Source organism: Hypomesus transpacificus, chromosome 6 (genome assembly GCF_021917145.1).
Source record: "Hypomesus transpacificus isolate Combined female chromosome 6, fHypTra1, whole genome shotgun sequence".
NCBI lineage: Eukaryota > Metazoa > Chordata > Actinopteri > Osmeriformes > Osmeridae > Hypomesus > Hypomesus transpacificus.
In genome coordinates, this window is record NC_061065.1 from 11,994,463 (window position 1) to 12,011,293 (window position 16,831).

The 16,831-nt window shown below is 53.2% G+C and overlaps 1 protein-coding gene across 1 annotated transcript in view; it reads left to right on the forward strand.

Annotated features, from left to right (window-relative positions):
- Positions 1-686: 686 nt before the first annotated feature.
- Positions 687-16,831, forward strand: part of dcbld1 (discoidin, CUB and LCCL domain containing 1) — a 19,390-nt gene continuing 3,245 nt past the window's right edge. Inside the window, 14 exon segments of the mRNA XM_047021054.1 lie at positions 687-939; positions 3,806-4,030; positions 4,568-4,720; positions 5,159-5,210; positions 5,823-5,856; positions 5,858-5,896; positions 7,838-7,971; positions 10,343-10,383; positions 12,783-13,037; positions 14,158-14,267; positions 14,377-14,524; positions 16,439-16,543; positions 16,616-16,700; positions 16,782-16,828. Of these exon segments, the coding sequence (XP_046877010.1) occupies positions 867-939; positions 3,806-4,030; positions 4,568-4,720; positions 5,159-5,210; positions 5,823-5,856; positions 5,858-5,896; positions 7,838-7,971; positions 10,343-10,383; positions 12,783-13,037; positions 14,158-14,267; positions 14,377-14,524; positions 16,439-16,543; positions 16,616-16,700; positions 16,782-16,828 (1,501 nt within the window). The 5' untranslated portion in view covers positions 687-866.

Here is a 16,831-nt window from a genome sequence, read left to right on the forward strand (position 1 = left end):
CTATTGTTTCAAACAACAGGACAAAGTAGTACAGTACCTTGTGATCAAGAAATTATAAACAAAGTATATCAAAGTGGATGTCACTGATACTAAAGAAGACTGATTGATTGGCGTACTCAATCACTGACTGACTAGTTGACTGGTCGACAGTTTTATCCATTGCTCCAACAGAGCATTGTCAGAATGATGAAACGTGATGGTTCATGACGTGTGAGACAGGAGTTTGATGAAGACCTGTGCTTGCTCGGTGCTATAGGCTTATCACAGTCTGATTTATAACACAGTATCAATCAGTGATAAATACAAGTGAACTGAAAGGACAACTTACTATTTGGCTAAAACAATAATCTTAAGAGTGAGGAGTGGGTTGGACTGCACGTGGTGACGGATTAAAATGATTGCCCTTTTGTTCCACTGGTCATACTTTAATCAGATCAACACTGTCAAATAGCACGGCCCAATAATAGCAAATAGGAAACGTATAGGCCTAAGCGTTGCCATCCAAAGGTGCGATTTGAAGAAAGGTTTAAAAGACTCACCTACGGCCTAAACTATTGGCACGATATCTCTAACCCCCAAAACATTTAGTATTAACGAAAAGTAAGGAAACACGCACACACGCACGCACGTCTATGGCAAAGTAGTCAGACTGGTCGGGTGACCACTGGGTGCCGCCTTTGGATGAAACACGGAAGAGTTCATTCAAGGAATTGGGAGAGAGCGAGGCGGAGAGAGACCGAGGGAGAGAGAAACACGGAGCGCGCTGCTGCAGTTTCAGTAATTACGAAATGTGTAGGACCAAGTGAAGACGAAGCAAATGCACCCACTTAAAAACTTTCGTTGTGTTTCCCTGGACTGCTACTGAGATGTCGGGAAACGAAAAACTTAATGGATTCTTTGTAGTTTTGTGGATACTTTCAGCGTTCGGTGAAAACCTCGGTAAGCGACTGTGTATTTAGGACAGAAATGCGCTACCATCTTTAGTGTGTGTGCTATATGTAGCATTCAGATGAAGTTGGATATGTTGAGGAAAATGCAATGTCCTTGTTCTGTAGTTTTGTAGATTTGTAAACCCTGATCGCTTGCTTGCTGAGTTTGCTCAACATGACGGCAGATGAGGGGTTAACGCATTGTGTGGCATGTTCAGCTAGCTTGGAGCGTTCTTGTTATAGTAACCTGCTATTGGAGTTAAATGCAGCATATTGCAACAAATGGCCTACTGTCGGCTTAATATCTATTTGAAACGTATATAGCCCAATTCTTGTTTAACTCGAACCTATGCTATAACACACTGGTAGCATCCTCTAACACAAATTCCACTTACTACACCACTCAGTACAAGTAAGCTACAAAAGTAGCATAAGGTGCTGTTACAGCATTCATGACAAGCTTTGGTGTGTGTGAGTGTGTGTGTGTGTGTTTAGGCCTATATGTTGACATTACTTTAAGTTGGCAGTTACTGTGTTGGAGAAAAGCCAGTTGGCTTTTAGTGGTGTCATGTTGGATAGGTCCGTTTCTGATAACAATGTTCTCTTAAACATTGAGTCATTATCAGTATCCTGTTATATTTGCATAGATCCTATAATCTATTCTGCTGACACACAATTTCATAGATACATAGTGTACTGTACTCATATCTAGCTTAAATACAGTACACATCCTCCCCCAGCCCCCACCCAGCCTCTCTCAACCTCAAGTTTTTCCACTCCCAGCATATCCACCCAGACACTTACAATCATCTGCTTCTAAGTATCCCAAACCACTCTTCCCCTGGCCTCTCCTAGCTTATCCTAGCCTCCAACTTTTCCTTGTCTCCCCTAGCCTTCCCCAGCCTCTCATAGCTTCCCCTAGCCCTCCCTAGCCTCTGCCCCCCCCTCCCCAGCCTCCCCCAGGCGCCTCAGCCTGACAGAGAGACTAAAAGGGAGAAGCGGAGCAGGTTTTTGTGGCTAAGCTGCTGAGGCATTGTCTCTGAACCAAGGGAACTCCTCTCAACAATACCCCTGGAGCACCACCACGCATGCCTTAACACACATACACACACACACACACACACACACACACACACACACACACACACACACACACACACACACACACACACACACACACACATTAAGACCCACTCACTATAGAGGTCGAACCTTCCCAGGGCACGAGCTGCGTGTGAGTCAGTGTGGTAGACAGTAACGAGGCAGGAGGATTTGATGCTCCTCTAACCTAATTGGATGGGTCATGCACGGTTCAAACAATGGTCCACGTGCTCAACATCACGCGACAGCCCTATTGGTGTGCTGAACAGTTTAGGGAACCAGTGTGTCTATGTCTGTCTGTCTCTGTCTGTCGGCCTGCTCATTCGTGGGTCTTTCTGTCTAAATGGAGTGTTAGCCTAGTTGTAAACTAGCCCCATATTTGTCGTGCCACGGCCATGTGGCCTAGCCACCAGCCAATGAATGACTACACGCTGACCAGCGCCTGTTTGTGGTTGGCCAAGGCTGCTTTTGGGAACATGACCTGGAATCGGTCAAGTCCACATCTTCACCTCCTGTGACAAGGGTTGGGACTCCACCAAGCACCGCTAAACCCATCATTGTTCTCCATGTCCAGCCTGCTCAGCTCGCCCTCTGTGGGTCCCACACAGTCAGTCAGCCCGTCTCTGACATGAACTGATGTGTGTGTAAGTGGGTCCAATACTACCATAGCTTACCGATGTGTGAATGATGTCATCATGCTTATTACCTTCGCCCCCATGGTGGGTAGCGACGTCACTTCCTGTTGATGTTTCTCTGGCGTGCTCCTTTTTTTTCCGGTCCCACCTCGCATCTGGTCTGAGTTTAGCCCCCTATTTCGGACCACAAAGGCAACTTTGTGCGCATGTGTGTGTGTCTTAGTTTGTCTGTGTGTGTGTGTGTGTGTCACTCTCTCGCTGCCATCTCATTTTCTACTCTGGTCTGTGGTCTCAGGGCCAGCTGAAGTGAAGGTTCTAGAGAGTTTCAGTGAGGTTATTGAACTGGGAAGGACTGGGTATGTAGTTGTAGCTAGTTCTGTGTGTGCGTGTGTGTGTGCGTGTGTGTGTGTGCGTGTGTGTGTGTGAGCGAGAAGGAGAGAGAAGTAGGGATCTTCAGCTGCTGTGAGGTCCAGAAAGGCCTGTTAATGCATCTGTCACAGGTGTGAATACCACACCCTGGGAACCTCATGACACACTCGTACACATTCACAGACAGACCCACACAGTACACACACAGGTGTTATCAGAACACCATGGGAACCTCCATGGCAACACACGCACACAACACGACCAGTTCTTTAATGAGGCAATGAATTCCACATCTTCTACACAGAGGTTTTGCGTTCGCTGAAACAGCTTACACAACAACTAGATAGATAAACTACCCGTAACTGGCTTTAACACATGCAGCAAGTAAATAAGACAGGCATGTTGAAAACTTAGTTCAGACGGCACAACTTTGAGGTATCAAGCATTAAAGTTTCCCATCAACAGCCCCTGGGCAATGTCAACATGCTGTAGTTGCAGAACGTTTGGTCCAGACTTGTCTGAACATGTTTTCCACCCAGCGTTAATACTTATAGAGAGGGTGCTGTTCGTATTCTCCTTTAACATTGGTTGATAACCCCTAGAACAGCAAGCATTGTGTCCAGGGCCCAATGTTGTAGTTCCCTCGATCAGGGAACCACTGCTCTAGAATGACAGAATGCCATTATAAACCTCAAGTCTCTCCCTGTTTCTCTCTAATCTATTCCTCACTCTCTCTATCCCTCGCTCTCTCATTCCTCGTCTGTCCCCCAGATGACGGGTGTGGCCACGCGGTGCTGGGCCCAGACAGTGGCGTGCTGTCGTCCAGGAACTACCCTGGGACCTACCCCAACCACTCCTGGTGCGAGTGGCGCATCCGGGCGCCGGAGGGCTCCAGCCTGGTCCTGGCGCTGGCCGACCTGGACGTGGAGTCCTGGTCCACCGGCTGCGAGGGGGACTTCCTCCGGGTCGTCAAGATGGGCTACGGAGGGGAGCATGGTGAGTTGGCCGTTTTGGGAAATGTGGCCGTAGCTCTCTTAAGCTAAAGGCAGGCCAGGTTCGGGGCTGTCTTAACCCTCCAAACTGAAGCCTGTTGGGCGAGAGGTGTTAGCGATGTTGTAGATGTTAGCTGTGTTACAGATGTTAGCTGTGTTAGAGCTCTATGCTAGTGGTATAACAGGTGTTAGCTATGTTACAGTTGTTAGCTATGTTAGCTATGTTACAGTCGTTAGCTGTGTTAGAGCTTTATGCTAGTGGTATAACAGGTGTTAGCTATGTTAAAGATGTAAGCTGTGTTAGAGCTCTATATGTTAGTGGTATAACAGGTGTTAGCTATGTTACAGTTGTGAGCTGTGTTATAGATGTTAGCAGCGTTAGAGCCATAACGTGCCATTACATGAGGTGTTGGCTGTGTTTGCTGTGTTCGAGGTGTTAGCTAGCTTAGCGACATCCACCACACAGCTCCTGTACAGCTCCGAGTCCCTGGAGCCTCCCAGGTCAGAAGCACATGTCAGTTCTGGGCTTCTCTGTGCTTAGACCCTACAGGAGGACAGAAGTACTGCGGCAACCTGCGCTCCAACCCCAGAGAGATCCTGACCGCTTCCAGTCACGTCACGGTCCAGTTCCAGAGCGGACAGCACCTGTCTGGACGAGGGTTTCTGCTCTCCTACTACACAGGAGACCCCAAAGGTCTGGGACTCTCTCTGTCTCACACACACTAACACACTCACAACCACACACACGCACACACAAACTAGCCTACCGTAGTCTCTCTCTGTTCTCTCTCCTCTTCGAATGCTGGTTCCCCAGGGAAGGAGGGGTAGACTTCCTGTTGTGATGCTCATGTCCTGTTGTTGTGCTCCTGCTGGGGTCCCACTTCCTGAAGCCACTGTCTCTCTCTCTCTCTCTCTCTCTCTCTCTCTCTCTCTCTCTCTCTCTCTCTCTCTCTCTCTCTCTCTCTCTCTCTCTCTCTCTCTCACACACACACACTCTCACTCACACTCTCTCTCCGTCACTCATTCACTCTTCTTATTCTTCCCTTTCCTCTCTCTGGGGTACAGTATTTTTAACCCTCATTGTCTCTCTCCCCTGTGTCTCCCCTCCACCCCCATCCTCTCTCCCTTTCAGATCTACTGACATGCTTGGACAAAGGCAGCCATTTCCATGCCTCCAAGTACAGGTACGGAACTGGAGTCGTACTGAGGCCCACCAAGTTGCCAACAAGTTAACAAGTCCTTTTGACTCTTTCAGATGTATGTCACTTTTATGCTTTATTGGAAAGGGACAGTTTTCAGTAGACAGGAAAAGCAGAGGAGAGAGAGAGAGGTGTAAAGCCTCAGCCACTCTGCAATAGCTGTACCCGGTGAGCCACCAGGGTGCCCCAAGTTAGCAAGTCTTCATGTCGACGAGATGAGCTCGTCCAATGCCAGGGCTAGGCTCTGTGGAGCCCAAAGCAGGATCCTGAGGGTCTAGCTGATGGTACGGGAGCGCGTTTCAAGGACAGAAATAGTGGACCCTCTTTAGCTAATGTTCCGAAAATCACGTTATCGATTAGGGGAGATGATGGATTTTTGTGGATTCAGAGCCCAGTATGGTCCCTAGGAGGCCCCAAGAGTGATCTTCTGGTAGGACCACACCTGAGACCAGGGTCCTCTAGACCTTCTGGTCTTTTCCGTTCCTCTGTAGTGGGACCAGATCAGGCCTGCTGTCTGCACCTGCAGGGATGGGTCACCTGACAGGAAGAGGCTTCCCTCTCAACCGATTGTTGTTCTATTGTTGTCTACCCAAACAGGAAGTACTGCCCGGCAGGATGTCTAGGTGTGGCGGGGGGACGTGTCTGGGGACATATCTCAGGGGTACAGACATGTAAGTGACATTGCATCGTTCTCCTCGTCATCATCATCACCACACTTGGGTTCTATTGTAAAGGGGGGGGGGGGGTTCTAAAAGGCAAGTTGCTCTTTGGTCACAACACACACAAACACACACACTGCCAGTTGTAAAGGATTGTGTGTAATCTTTTAATATGTACAGTGTGTTCTTGTTTAGTAGGTTACATCACAGAGTTAGTCAAGCCTCAGGCTGAGAGTGTGTGTGCGTGTGTGAGGGTTTTTTTGTTCTGGTTTGCTAACCGAGTTTCGGAAGAGGAGGATTTTCCCTGTGTTTTTCAGTGTGTCAGCATAGTGGGTTGGAAGACGTAATCTTCTAGAACATTCCAGCCACTGATGTTTTGGGCTCAGGGCCACTCAGGCTGTTCAGGAACACCAACACAGCAGAGCATCTAGGGATCATTTCACCTACTTTAGGCATACTTCATTTTTCAAAAGAACGATGGGACAGACTGAGTTTAAGCAGGCTCCGCCAGCATTAAAAGTTAATCAAAATCAATCCCAATCAATCCAAAACACTCAGTCATTGACAGGGAGCCACTATCTGAAGCTCTAGTCTGTTGCTCTGGTCTAGCCAGGGGGGCTGGGGAGGGGGGGGGATTACTGGGGGGGAAGGCCTGGGGGAAGGGTAGTTTCTAGGGCTCTTTTGAGGTCCAGTAATTATATAACCTCCTTAGGTCCGGCACTCCCTCCCTCCCTACATCCCTCCCTCTGCCTCTCTCCCTCTGCCTCTCTCCCTCTACCTCTCTCCCCTCCCTCTGCCTCTCTCCCCCTACCTCTCTCCCCTCCCTCTGCCTCTCCCCTCCCTCTGCCTCTCCCCCCTCCCTCTGCCTCTCTCCCCTCCCTCTGCCTCTCTCCCTCTACCTCTCTTCCCTCCCTTTCTCCCTCCCTTGCTCCCCTCTGGGGAGTGATCATGTCTATTGACAGTGTGACGGCAAGAACAACAATAACAGTTTCCCCAGGCTTACAGGCAGCCCAGCAGGGGGGGATGGGGGGGGGGGGGGGGGGGTGACTCAACTCACCCAGCCTCTGCCTCAGCCTCCACACTCCCTCACTCAGCCTCTGCCTCAGCCTCCACACTCCCTCACTCAGCCTCTGCCTCAGCCTCCACACTCCCTCACCCAGCCTCTGCCTCAGCCTCCACACTCCCTCACCCAGCCTCTGCCTCAGCCTCCACACTCCCTCACTCAGCCTCAGCCTCAACAGTCCTTGTCCCTGCGATTGATTAGGCCAGATTGGCCATTGTACCAGTTGGCTTGGGTGGGTGGGCTAGGGAGGGATGAATGGTTGGCCTAGATAAGTAGGAGATGAAGCTACGGTGACAGAAGGTGATAATCCGCTCTCTGAACACCGTCAATAAAAGATGTCAAATTAGACCAACCGTCCAAAAACCGTTTGTTGGTTTGGGGCGTAAAACATGCGCGCTACAACACCTGTTTGAAGTGGCAACACTGTCGTCTCATTAGGAAGTCTTGTTGCTAATGGTCCGTCGGGACGGCGGTTTGTAGAGCAGATGATCCATGCTGAAAGAAAAGCTTTAATTGAGGAGGAACAGACTTGTTTTATTCACTTGTTATCATGACCCCTAAGAACAGGGAAGTAGCTGACTTTGTGTGTGTGTGTGTGTGTGTGTGTGTGTGTGTGTGTGTGTGGGCACCTGGGCAGGGGGGGTTACTGTAATATGTATAGAGACTCGGACGTGTGTGTGTGTGAACTTCCAGTAGCTGCAGTTGTTGGTCTGAGCTTGATAATCAACGTTAAGGGCTCAATATATACATCTTTCCTCCTATTTCTCTCTATCTCCCATTCTTTCTTTCTCGCCTTTCTTTCTTTTTCTTTTTCTCTCCCTTCCTCTTTCTTTCTGTGGGTGTCCTCCCTCCCTCCCTCCCTGCTCCCTCCCTCTCTCTCCTCCCCCCAGACGTCAGTGCTGTGTAAGGCAGCGCTCCATGCAGGGGTCATCCAGGATGAGCAGGGAGGATGGGTCAACGTGGAGACCCGCAAAGGCCTGAGTCATTACCCTGCCATCAGAGCCAATGGGATCCAGTCCAAGGAGTAAGTACAGGCCAATCGCTTCAGGTCCAAACTTCACCCTTATTTCTGTCCTGGTTAGGAGGGACGGTTAGGTTTTCAATCTACCTCGCGCCATCTTGTCCTCCTCGGGGTCAGTTCATTCTCTCGTGTCGGTCGTGGGTTGTTTCTATGGTCGAACCCTAACCTTGGTTTGGCCTGTCCGGTATGTTGTTAAGAGTTTGACACGATGCCAGAAGAAGCTAACGGAGGCGTAGCATTGCTCCATTCGTCTCTGTGGAGGGGCGAGCTAGCTTCTCGCTAACGCCAGACCTGGTTTGTCTGACTTCTGACTGCTGTTATCTGGGAGAGGAGAGGGGGATGGGGCCGAGAAGAAAGAGGAAGAGAATAACTGACTCGTCCGTCTCTGGTCATTAAGAAGCATATCATGCGTATTATGTCCCTGTTTTATTACATTATTATATTAGAATGTGGCACATAATAAAATCCTGACAATATTAGATTAAAACTTGAATGAGGCACACTTCCCTCAAATATCCTGGGGGGGTGGGGGGGGAGGGGGGGGGTTTAGAAGAGGGAGGGGGAGGGTAAGGGTTTAATCACCAGTGATGAATGATTCATACTGGGCTGATTAGATTAGTCAGGCACATGTATGGAAGGTTTGTGAGTCTGAACGGTCGCACATGGCGTCCGGATCCATTCACACAAAATGCGATGGGGGACATTTTGCGACATTTCAAAGCTCCGGTTACACCAACGACCCCTTTATTGATTGACCCTCCTTGACGCGGTATAGACGCGGCGTTCGCCGATCGATCACTCTGCAAACATGTTCATGTCTCGTCTGCAGGGGAGCTAATCTCCACAGTACCAGAAGGGGGGGGGAGGGGTGGGGATGAGAGCCCTCAGGGTTGCCAGGTTGGTGTGGAGATGTTTTTTATTTTGCGCGCGCTTAAATGCCCAAGGCCAATATCTCTCGCTCGGAACTGATAACATCAAACCATATTTCGGGGAAGACGGAGACACACACAAGGCTCAAAGCAGTGGAGCGCTCTCATGCGTGAGAGCTTCAAATTCACTTGATTTCTCAGGACACGTCCGAACAGAGCTCTGAAATGGAGGGCTCCGCCAGCCCTGTGTTTAGCTGATGTAGTTTGGTCCTCTCTGCGGTCCAAGTTCTGTCACTCCCTCCCTCCCTCTGTCTGTTTGTCCATCCTTTCTTTCCTTCTGTTCATCCCCCCTGTCTCTCTCCTCCCTCGCCAACCACTCTCTCTCTCTGTCTCTCTCTCTCTCATCCTGTCCCCATCTCCCCCCCAGCAACCCTCTGCCCCTCCCTGTCTCCTCGGCAATGTTCCCCCTGCCCCCCCTTCCCTACCTCGACCCCTCCCTGGCGGGGGGGGGGGGGGGGGGGGGGGCATGGCAGAATACCGGGGGCCGTGTCAGAGAACTTGACGGCGCCTCGGAGCAGCGCACGCCGTCTCGAGCGTGGGGAATGTGCATAATGCTCCCAGGAGGCGCTGGATGAGGTACGAGCGGCGCTGTCGCGACACGTCCGTCGCCACTTCCCACCCCCTCCCTCCCACGCCCCCCCCCCATAGGCAGCAGAGGTCCCCCCCCCCTCCCACCACCATCACCAGATACATGAAAGCCGTCTGACGTAGCGGCTGAAGGTGAAAGTCGGGCGCCCGCTCAAATACGTTTGATCTTTTGTGGGTGTGTGTGGGGGGGGGGGGGTTCAGGAGGTAAAAGTACTCCACGCCGTCGCCACACTCTCTTTAATTGTGGGATATAAAGTTAACAACCACGTCTGATGTGGGAGGCGCTTCCTAAACCCCCAAATCTAGGAGGCGTGTGAAGATGAGAGGGAGGGGGGGGGTGATCAGAGAGGATGACAGGAGCGGGGGGGGGTGAGGGGGGGGGGGGGGTGATAAAGAGATGAGAGGAGGAGATGACGATGATGATGGCGATGAGAGAAGGAGGCTAGATGATGCAGGGTTACAGGAGCATGAGGGGAAGCTGAGGTGTGTGTGTGTGTCCGTTCCACTCCCGTGTGGTCCTGCTGGGGTGGGTGGGTGGGGGGGGAGGGCATGCCAGAATACTGGTGTTCACACAACCGCTCTATTTCCATCATCCCCCCCCCCCCATCAACAGGGCAGGGGAGGAGGGGGGGAGGAGGGAGGGGGGGAGGAGGGGAGGAGGAGGGAGGGAGGGGGGGAGGGAGGGAGGGGGGGAGGGGGGGGGGGAGGGAGAGGGGGAACCGTTCCGCTGAGATCACAATGCCTGTCCTTCTGTGTTCCTCCACAATGGCACCACGTCGTTTATTTCAGGAACTGTGGACACGGAAACTGAAAGGCCAGCACTGATTGATATCTCTCTCTCCTCTCTTCTCTTTCAGTGGCTCTTTGTCTGACGTTCTCTTCACCTTCGTCACTGATGGTAAGAGGATCATTAGTCTTGCTCTAATGCTCTCTCTGTGTGTCTCTGTGTGTGTGGCCAGATATCTGTCCCTCACCCCGAATGTTCTCTATTCTCCTGTTATTTCATTAGACCGAGCATTGGCTGCTCTCCTAGCCCCGGTTAAAACACTGCCTGGCTTTGTTTAGTTCATCAAATCAAAATGCTTGGAAAGTCGTTATTCACAGTCAACAAGTTGCCAAGCAGGGTGCACTGTACGTTAGAAACGGTTGAAGACAAATGGAAAGTTGAATCCCCCCCCCTGCCCACACGTTCTTTCTTATCACATCTCTCCTATGTGGTTGAACTGTTGTCAACGTGTACCTGTATAGACAGGCTCACCCACACACACACACTGTTGTACTTTTTAAAACATTTTATATTTTAGATTCTTATATGTTTATCGTGTGCACCTTCCTGCCACAGTCAATTCCTTGTTTGTGTGAACTTACATGGCAAATAAAGCTGATTCTGACACACACACACACACCCTCGAGGAACACTCCCATAACATGTTCAGCTCGCCCCCCTCATGGCAAAGATAGTCAAAATGCACTTGTACAGGACATCTAGTCTTTGACTAATCACTGGTGTTCACATTTAGTCATTTAGCTGACGCTCTTATCCAGAGCGACTTACAGTAAGTACAGGGACATTCCCCCGAGGCAAGTAGGGTGAAGTGCCTTGCCCAAGGACACAACGTCATTTGGCACGGTCGGGAATCGAACTGGCAGCCTTCAGATGACTAGCCCGACTCCCTAACCGCTCAGCCATCTGACTCCACTCCATAGTGGGGTTCCAGATTAGACCAACATCCTTTTCCATTGACTTGACCTGACCTTGCATGCAGTCTGTCATCCAGTCTGCTCGTTTTATTTGTTGAAACACGAGACGAGCGCCGGGGCTTCCATAGGCAAATCTAATGTCGTCAAATGTCTGCAAACGTGGACGACTCGCTTCGCGACCGAGCACGAGGTGTCTCTCCCAAAGGAACAAAGGCTCCAACAGGCTTTGTATGCTGTTCTCCAGTGGACCAGCATTCTTGACGCGTCATCTCCAAAACAGTCGCAGAGCGTCACTTCAGGGTTTCCTGTTTGTCCTCCCGCCTTCCTCCTTTGTTAACCACACGAGGCGTGACAGCGGTCACAAGGGAATCCCATCCCAGGCAACAATGGCCTCGGCAGAGTGTAGGCGGCGGTGCCAGAAGGCGCGAAGACATCGAGCCGTACACAGAGCAACCATCCCAAACAGCCCCCTCCCCCGAGTCTCAAGCACCTACATTGTCACAGGACTCTCTCCTACGGGAGTCATCGACGAGTCACATGGGCCTCAACCGTATCTTTAGGTGTAGTAGGTACGGCCTATGACAGAGGGTTGAGTCAGGTCCCATGACTGCTGTGACAACGGGACTCCTCAGAGGAAGCGGGTGGGACAATGACGGGGAGAGGGGAGGGGTGGCTGGGTGAAATCTTTGACACAGCCTAGGAGTGTTCCGTGCTGCTCTAACAGCCATATGACTCCAGTTAAGCAGGGCAGATGTGGGGTTTTTAAGACGTCTCCTCTGTTGTTGTCCAGCACGCACACCACACAAAGCCATAAGTGGCGGAGTTATGGCTTCCACATGCTTTCCATTAGGTTGATTTGACGCCGACATAAAGGAGAGAAGCGGTATTTACCCCTCCCTTAATCCCTCCTTCCTCACCAGCGCTTTGATTGAGTTTACAGTTGGGCTTTAATCTTCCCGACTTCCTCTCTATTCAAACGCAGAACAGCTCATTCAAAATCGGCATTTTCTTCCACTCTCCAGATAGTTAGAGAACTATGAGCAGAGCCTTCAAACACATTCAAATCACGGTTCTCTTCACGTTCCTGCCTCTGGTCGTGGCACTTCCGTAACCTCTCCCCCTCACCCCCCCCCCCCCCCCCCCCCCCCCCAATGGCGCAAAGTTCAGTAGAACTGTTTGATCTCCATCTTGGCTCCCAATGCAGCAGTAGTTCTTGGTGACAGACAGCCATGACTGTCTTTCTATCTTATCTGGTTCTCTGTATGGAGTACAAACATGGATTACTACCACTAGCCCACCAGGCCTGAACACCAGCAACGATGCTAACTAAACATGACTTTCTATTCTCTCTTTTTCTCTCGCTCTCCCCTCTCTTCCCCCTCTCTTCCCCCTCTCTTCCCCCCCTCTCTCTCTCTCTCTCTCTCTCTCTCTCTCTCTCCCGCTCTCTCTCTTCCCCCCTCGCTCTCCCGCTCTCCCGCTCTCTCTCTTCCTCTCTTCCCCTCTCCCTCTCCTCTCTCTCTCTCTCTCTCTCTCTCTCTCTCTCTCTCTCTCTCTCTCTCTCTCTCTCTCTCTCTCTCTCTCTCTCTCTCTCCTCAGACTGTAGGAACGGTTCGGTGCTGCGCCCTGTCTCCCGTACCTTCAGCTCGCGCTGGCACAAGGAGGCGGAGCCTGGACAGACGCAGGACCGGACAGCCAATGAGAGCAGCGACTCCTCCGGGGTGGAGGCCCCGGAGCCCTCGGGGAGGGCTGGAGGAGTGGGGGCCTTGAGGGGGCGCCCCTGGGGGGCAGGGGAGGACAACAACAGTCTGCCGTGGCTCCAGATGGACCTGGGAGAGAAGAAGAAGATCACGGGTGAGAGAAGGTTTCCTCTGCTTGTTCCCTTGCCCCGGTTCCCTTTCTAGGTTCACGTGCTTGTTTGCCTCGCTTGTTCCCTATTCCCTCTGTCCTCACCTCACACTCCTCTGCTGAGGATTGGGGGAGCTTTAGCTTGTTTTGGTTTGACCGGGAATGTCGTTTCACACTGGAGATCAGCGAATGGAGAGTTTTGGTTCAAATATAGAAGCTTACACACACACACACACAGACTGTGGTTCCTCCAGCTTGGATGCCACCGAGCCTCCAGCGTCTCCCCTGACTCCAGTGTCGACAGACACAACGTGTCCTCTGTCTTCCTGTTGTGAGGATGCTTCCCATGGGCTCGGCTTCAATACAGGAGCTGCTCAGGGTCTTGTCAGACTCCATTCTGCCCTCCCTGACTCCACTCTGCCTTCCCTGACTCCACTCTGCCTTCCCTGACTCCACTCTGCCCTCCCTGACTCCACTCTGCCTTCCCTGACTCCACTCTGCCTTCCCTGACTCCACTCTGCCTTCCCTGACTCCTCTCTGCCCTTCCTGACTCCACTCTGCCCTCCGTGACTCCACTCTGCCCTCCCTGACTCCACTCTGCCTCCCTGACTCCACACTGTAATTTCTTACTCTACACTGACTCCACACTGCCTCCTAGACATGCTGCATGGCTCCATCAGAGAATGGCCGCCTTTGTGGCCAAACGCGGTCATTCATGGTTACGGAGGGAACAAGGATGCTATGAGAATGTGATGTGTTGAGAAGAAAGCTCTATTGTGGTTGGCACATGTTTGTTGTGAAACCTCGGGGTGACCCAGTCATCCATCACCACGCCCCCCCTCCGCCCGCCATGCCCCCTCCGGGACTCTGATCCCAACCAATGAGACTCGTGTAAACAACTGTGAACTGAGAGCTCTAATCATGTGCAAGGCCAGGGACCAATAAGATACCAAATCCTCTTTAGGCCCAGATTTATTTGGTTCCCTGGAGGATTACGGATCGTTAAAGCACGGTGGCCATTGTTTCTGAAGGCTTTGATATTCAACCTGCCTGTTAGCTCCAGGGACACTCCTGTTAGCGTCGTGTCGACAACTGATGTCCCGTCGATTCTGATTGGCTCTCGCAGGGATCATCACCAGCGGTTCCACGTCTGGCCACGTCAGGAGCTACAAGGTGCTGTACAAGGAGAAGAACCGCTGGAGAACCTACACACAGAACAGCAGCTCCGACTTCACGGTGACCTCCTCGTCCGGATCCCCCTCGCCCCCACAGACTTCGAGCCCCCTTTTCGAAGCGTATTTGGTGTCGCATTCTAACCCCCGTCCGCCCCCTCGCCCTCCTTCAGGTGTTGGAGGGGAACCAGGATAGCGTCCACGACACCAGGACCAGCCTGCACCCGGCCATCGTGACGCGCTCCCTGCGCCTCGTCCCCCTCACCTGGCACCAGCGCCTCGCCATGGCGGTGGAGCTGCAGGGCTGCACGCACCTCGGAGGTACGTCCTCTCCCGACCCTGACCCGACCACGTCACACCCCGACCCTGACCCGACCACGTCACACCCCGACCCTGACCCGACCACGTCACACCCTGACCCGACCACGTCACACCCCAACCCGACCACGTCACACCCCAACCCGACCACGTCACACCCTGACCCGACCACGTCACACCCCGACCCTGACCCGACCACGTCACACCCCGACCCTGACCCGACCACGTCACACCCTGACCCGACCACGTCACACCCCGACCCTGACCCGAACACGTCACACCCTGACCCGACCACGTCACACCCTGACCCTGACCCGACCACGTCACACCCTGACCCGACCACGTCACACCCTGACCCGACTACGTCACACCCCGACCCTGACCCGACCACGTCACACCCTGACCCTGACCCGACCACGTCACACCCTGACCCGACCACGTCACACCCCGACCCTGACCCGACCACGTCACACCCCGACCCTGACCCGACCACGTCACACCCTGACCCGACCACGTCACACCCCGACCCTGACCCGACCACGTCACACCCTGACCCGACCACGTCACACCCCGACCCTGACCCGACCACGTCACACCCTGACCCGACCACGTCACACCCCGACCCTGACCCGACCACGTCACACCCTGACCCTGACCCGACCACGTCACACCCCGACCCTGACCCGACCACGTCACACCCCGACCCTGACCCGACCACGTCACACCCCGACCCTGACCCGACCACGTCACACCCCAACCCGACCACGTCACACCCCAACCCGACCACGTCACACCCTGACCCGACCACGTCACACCCCGACCCTGACCCGACCACGTCACACCCTGACCCTGACCCGACCACGTCACACCCTGACCCGACCACGTCACACCCCGACCCTGACCCGACCACGTCACACCCCGACCCTGACCCGACCACGTCACACCCTGACCCGACCACGTCACACCCCGACCCTGACCCGACCACGTCACACCCTGACCCGACCACGTCACACCCTGACCCTGACCCGACCACGTCACACCCTGACCCGACCACGTCACACCCCGACCCTGACCCGACCACGTCACACCCTGACCCGACCACGTCACACCCTGACCCGACCACGTCACACCCCGACCCTGACCCGACCACGTCACACCCTGACCCTGACCCGACCACGTCACACCCTGACCCGACCACGTCACACCCCGACCCTGACCCGACCACGTCACACCCCGACCCTGACCCGACCACGTCACACCCTGACCCGACCACGTCACACCCCGACCCTGACCCGACCACGTCACACCCTGACCCGACCACGTCACACCCTGACCCGACCACGTCACACCCCGACCCTGACCCGACCACGTCACACCCTGACCCTGACCCGACCACGTCACACCCCGACCCTGACCCGACCACGTCACACCCTGACCCTTACCCGACCACGTCACACCCTGACCCGACCACGTCACACCCCGACCCTGACCCGACCACGTCACACCCCGACCCTGACCCGACCACGTCACACCCTGACCCGACCACGTCACACCCTGACCCGACCGTACTCCCAGCCGTAACCAGGACCACACTCTGACCATGACCCGACTTCCGGCGCACCACGACCAAACTGAACATACAGTACCAGGCACAAAGTTTGGATACATTTCAATAAGTCCAAACTTTTGACTGGTACTGTAAGTGTGAGAGGTTGACCATTCCTGTAACAGCAGTTACACATGTTGGTATCGAGGGAAAGGGGAAGTATTGAAAAACAAACAACACTGTATAAGCCTGTGACAAGGAACGTCACCTTTCCAGTGAATGCAGAACTATTCAACATTGTGGGGAAGTAGGATAGTGTCAGGTGCTCTTTGATGTTTGGGGTGTTAACCCCTCCCCCCTCCCCTCTTCAGTCAACGTGTCGTCCCAGGTGACGTTGGAGACCATGCCAACCAAGCCCAAGCCACCAATGGTAGACCAAGAGATGACTGAGCCTGTTCCCTCCCATGCAGACCTAGGTAGGTGTGTGTGTGTGTGCGTGTGTGTGTGTGATGGTACCAGCTGACACATTCTCTCCTCTCTCTCCTCAGTGAAACTGGTCATCATCATCGTTCCTACGGTCTTATCTGTGGTGCTGTTATTGACCGGGGTGTGTGTGTGCAAAATGCTGCAGAAGTAAGTGACACACACACATACACACACACACACACTTCTGGCTGTCCCTGTAGCTCAATCTGGTGTTTTTGTCTGAAACAGGAAGAAGACCAAAGAGAGCTCCTATGGATCCTCTGATGTCCAGACAGGTT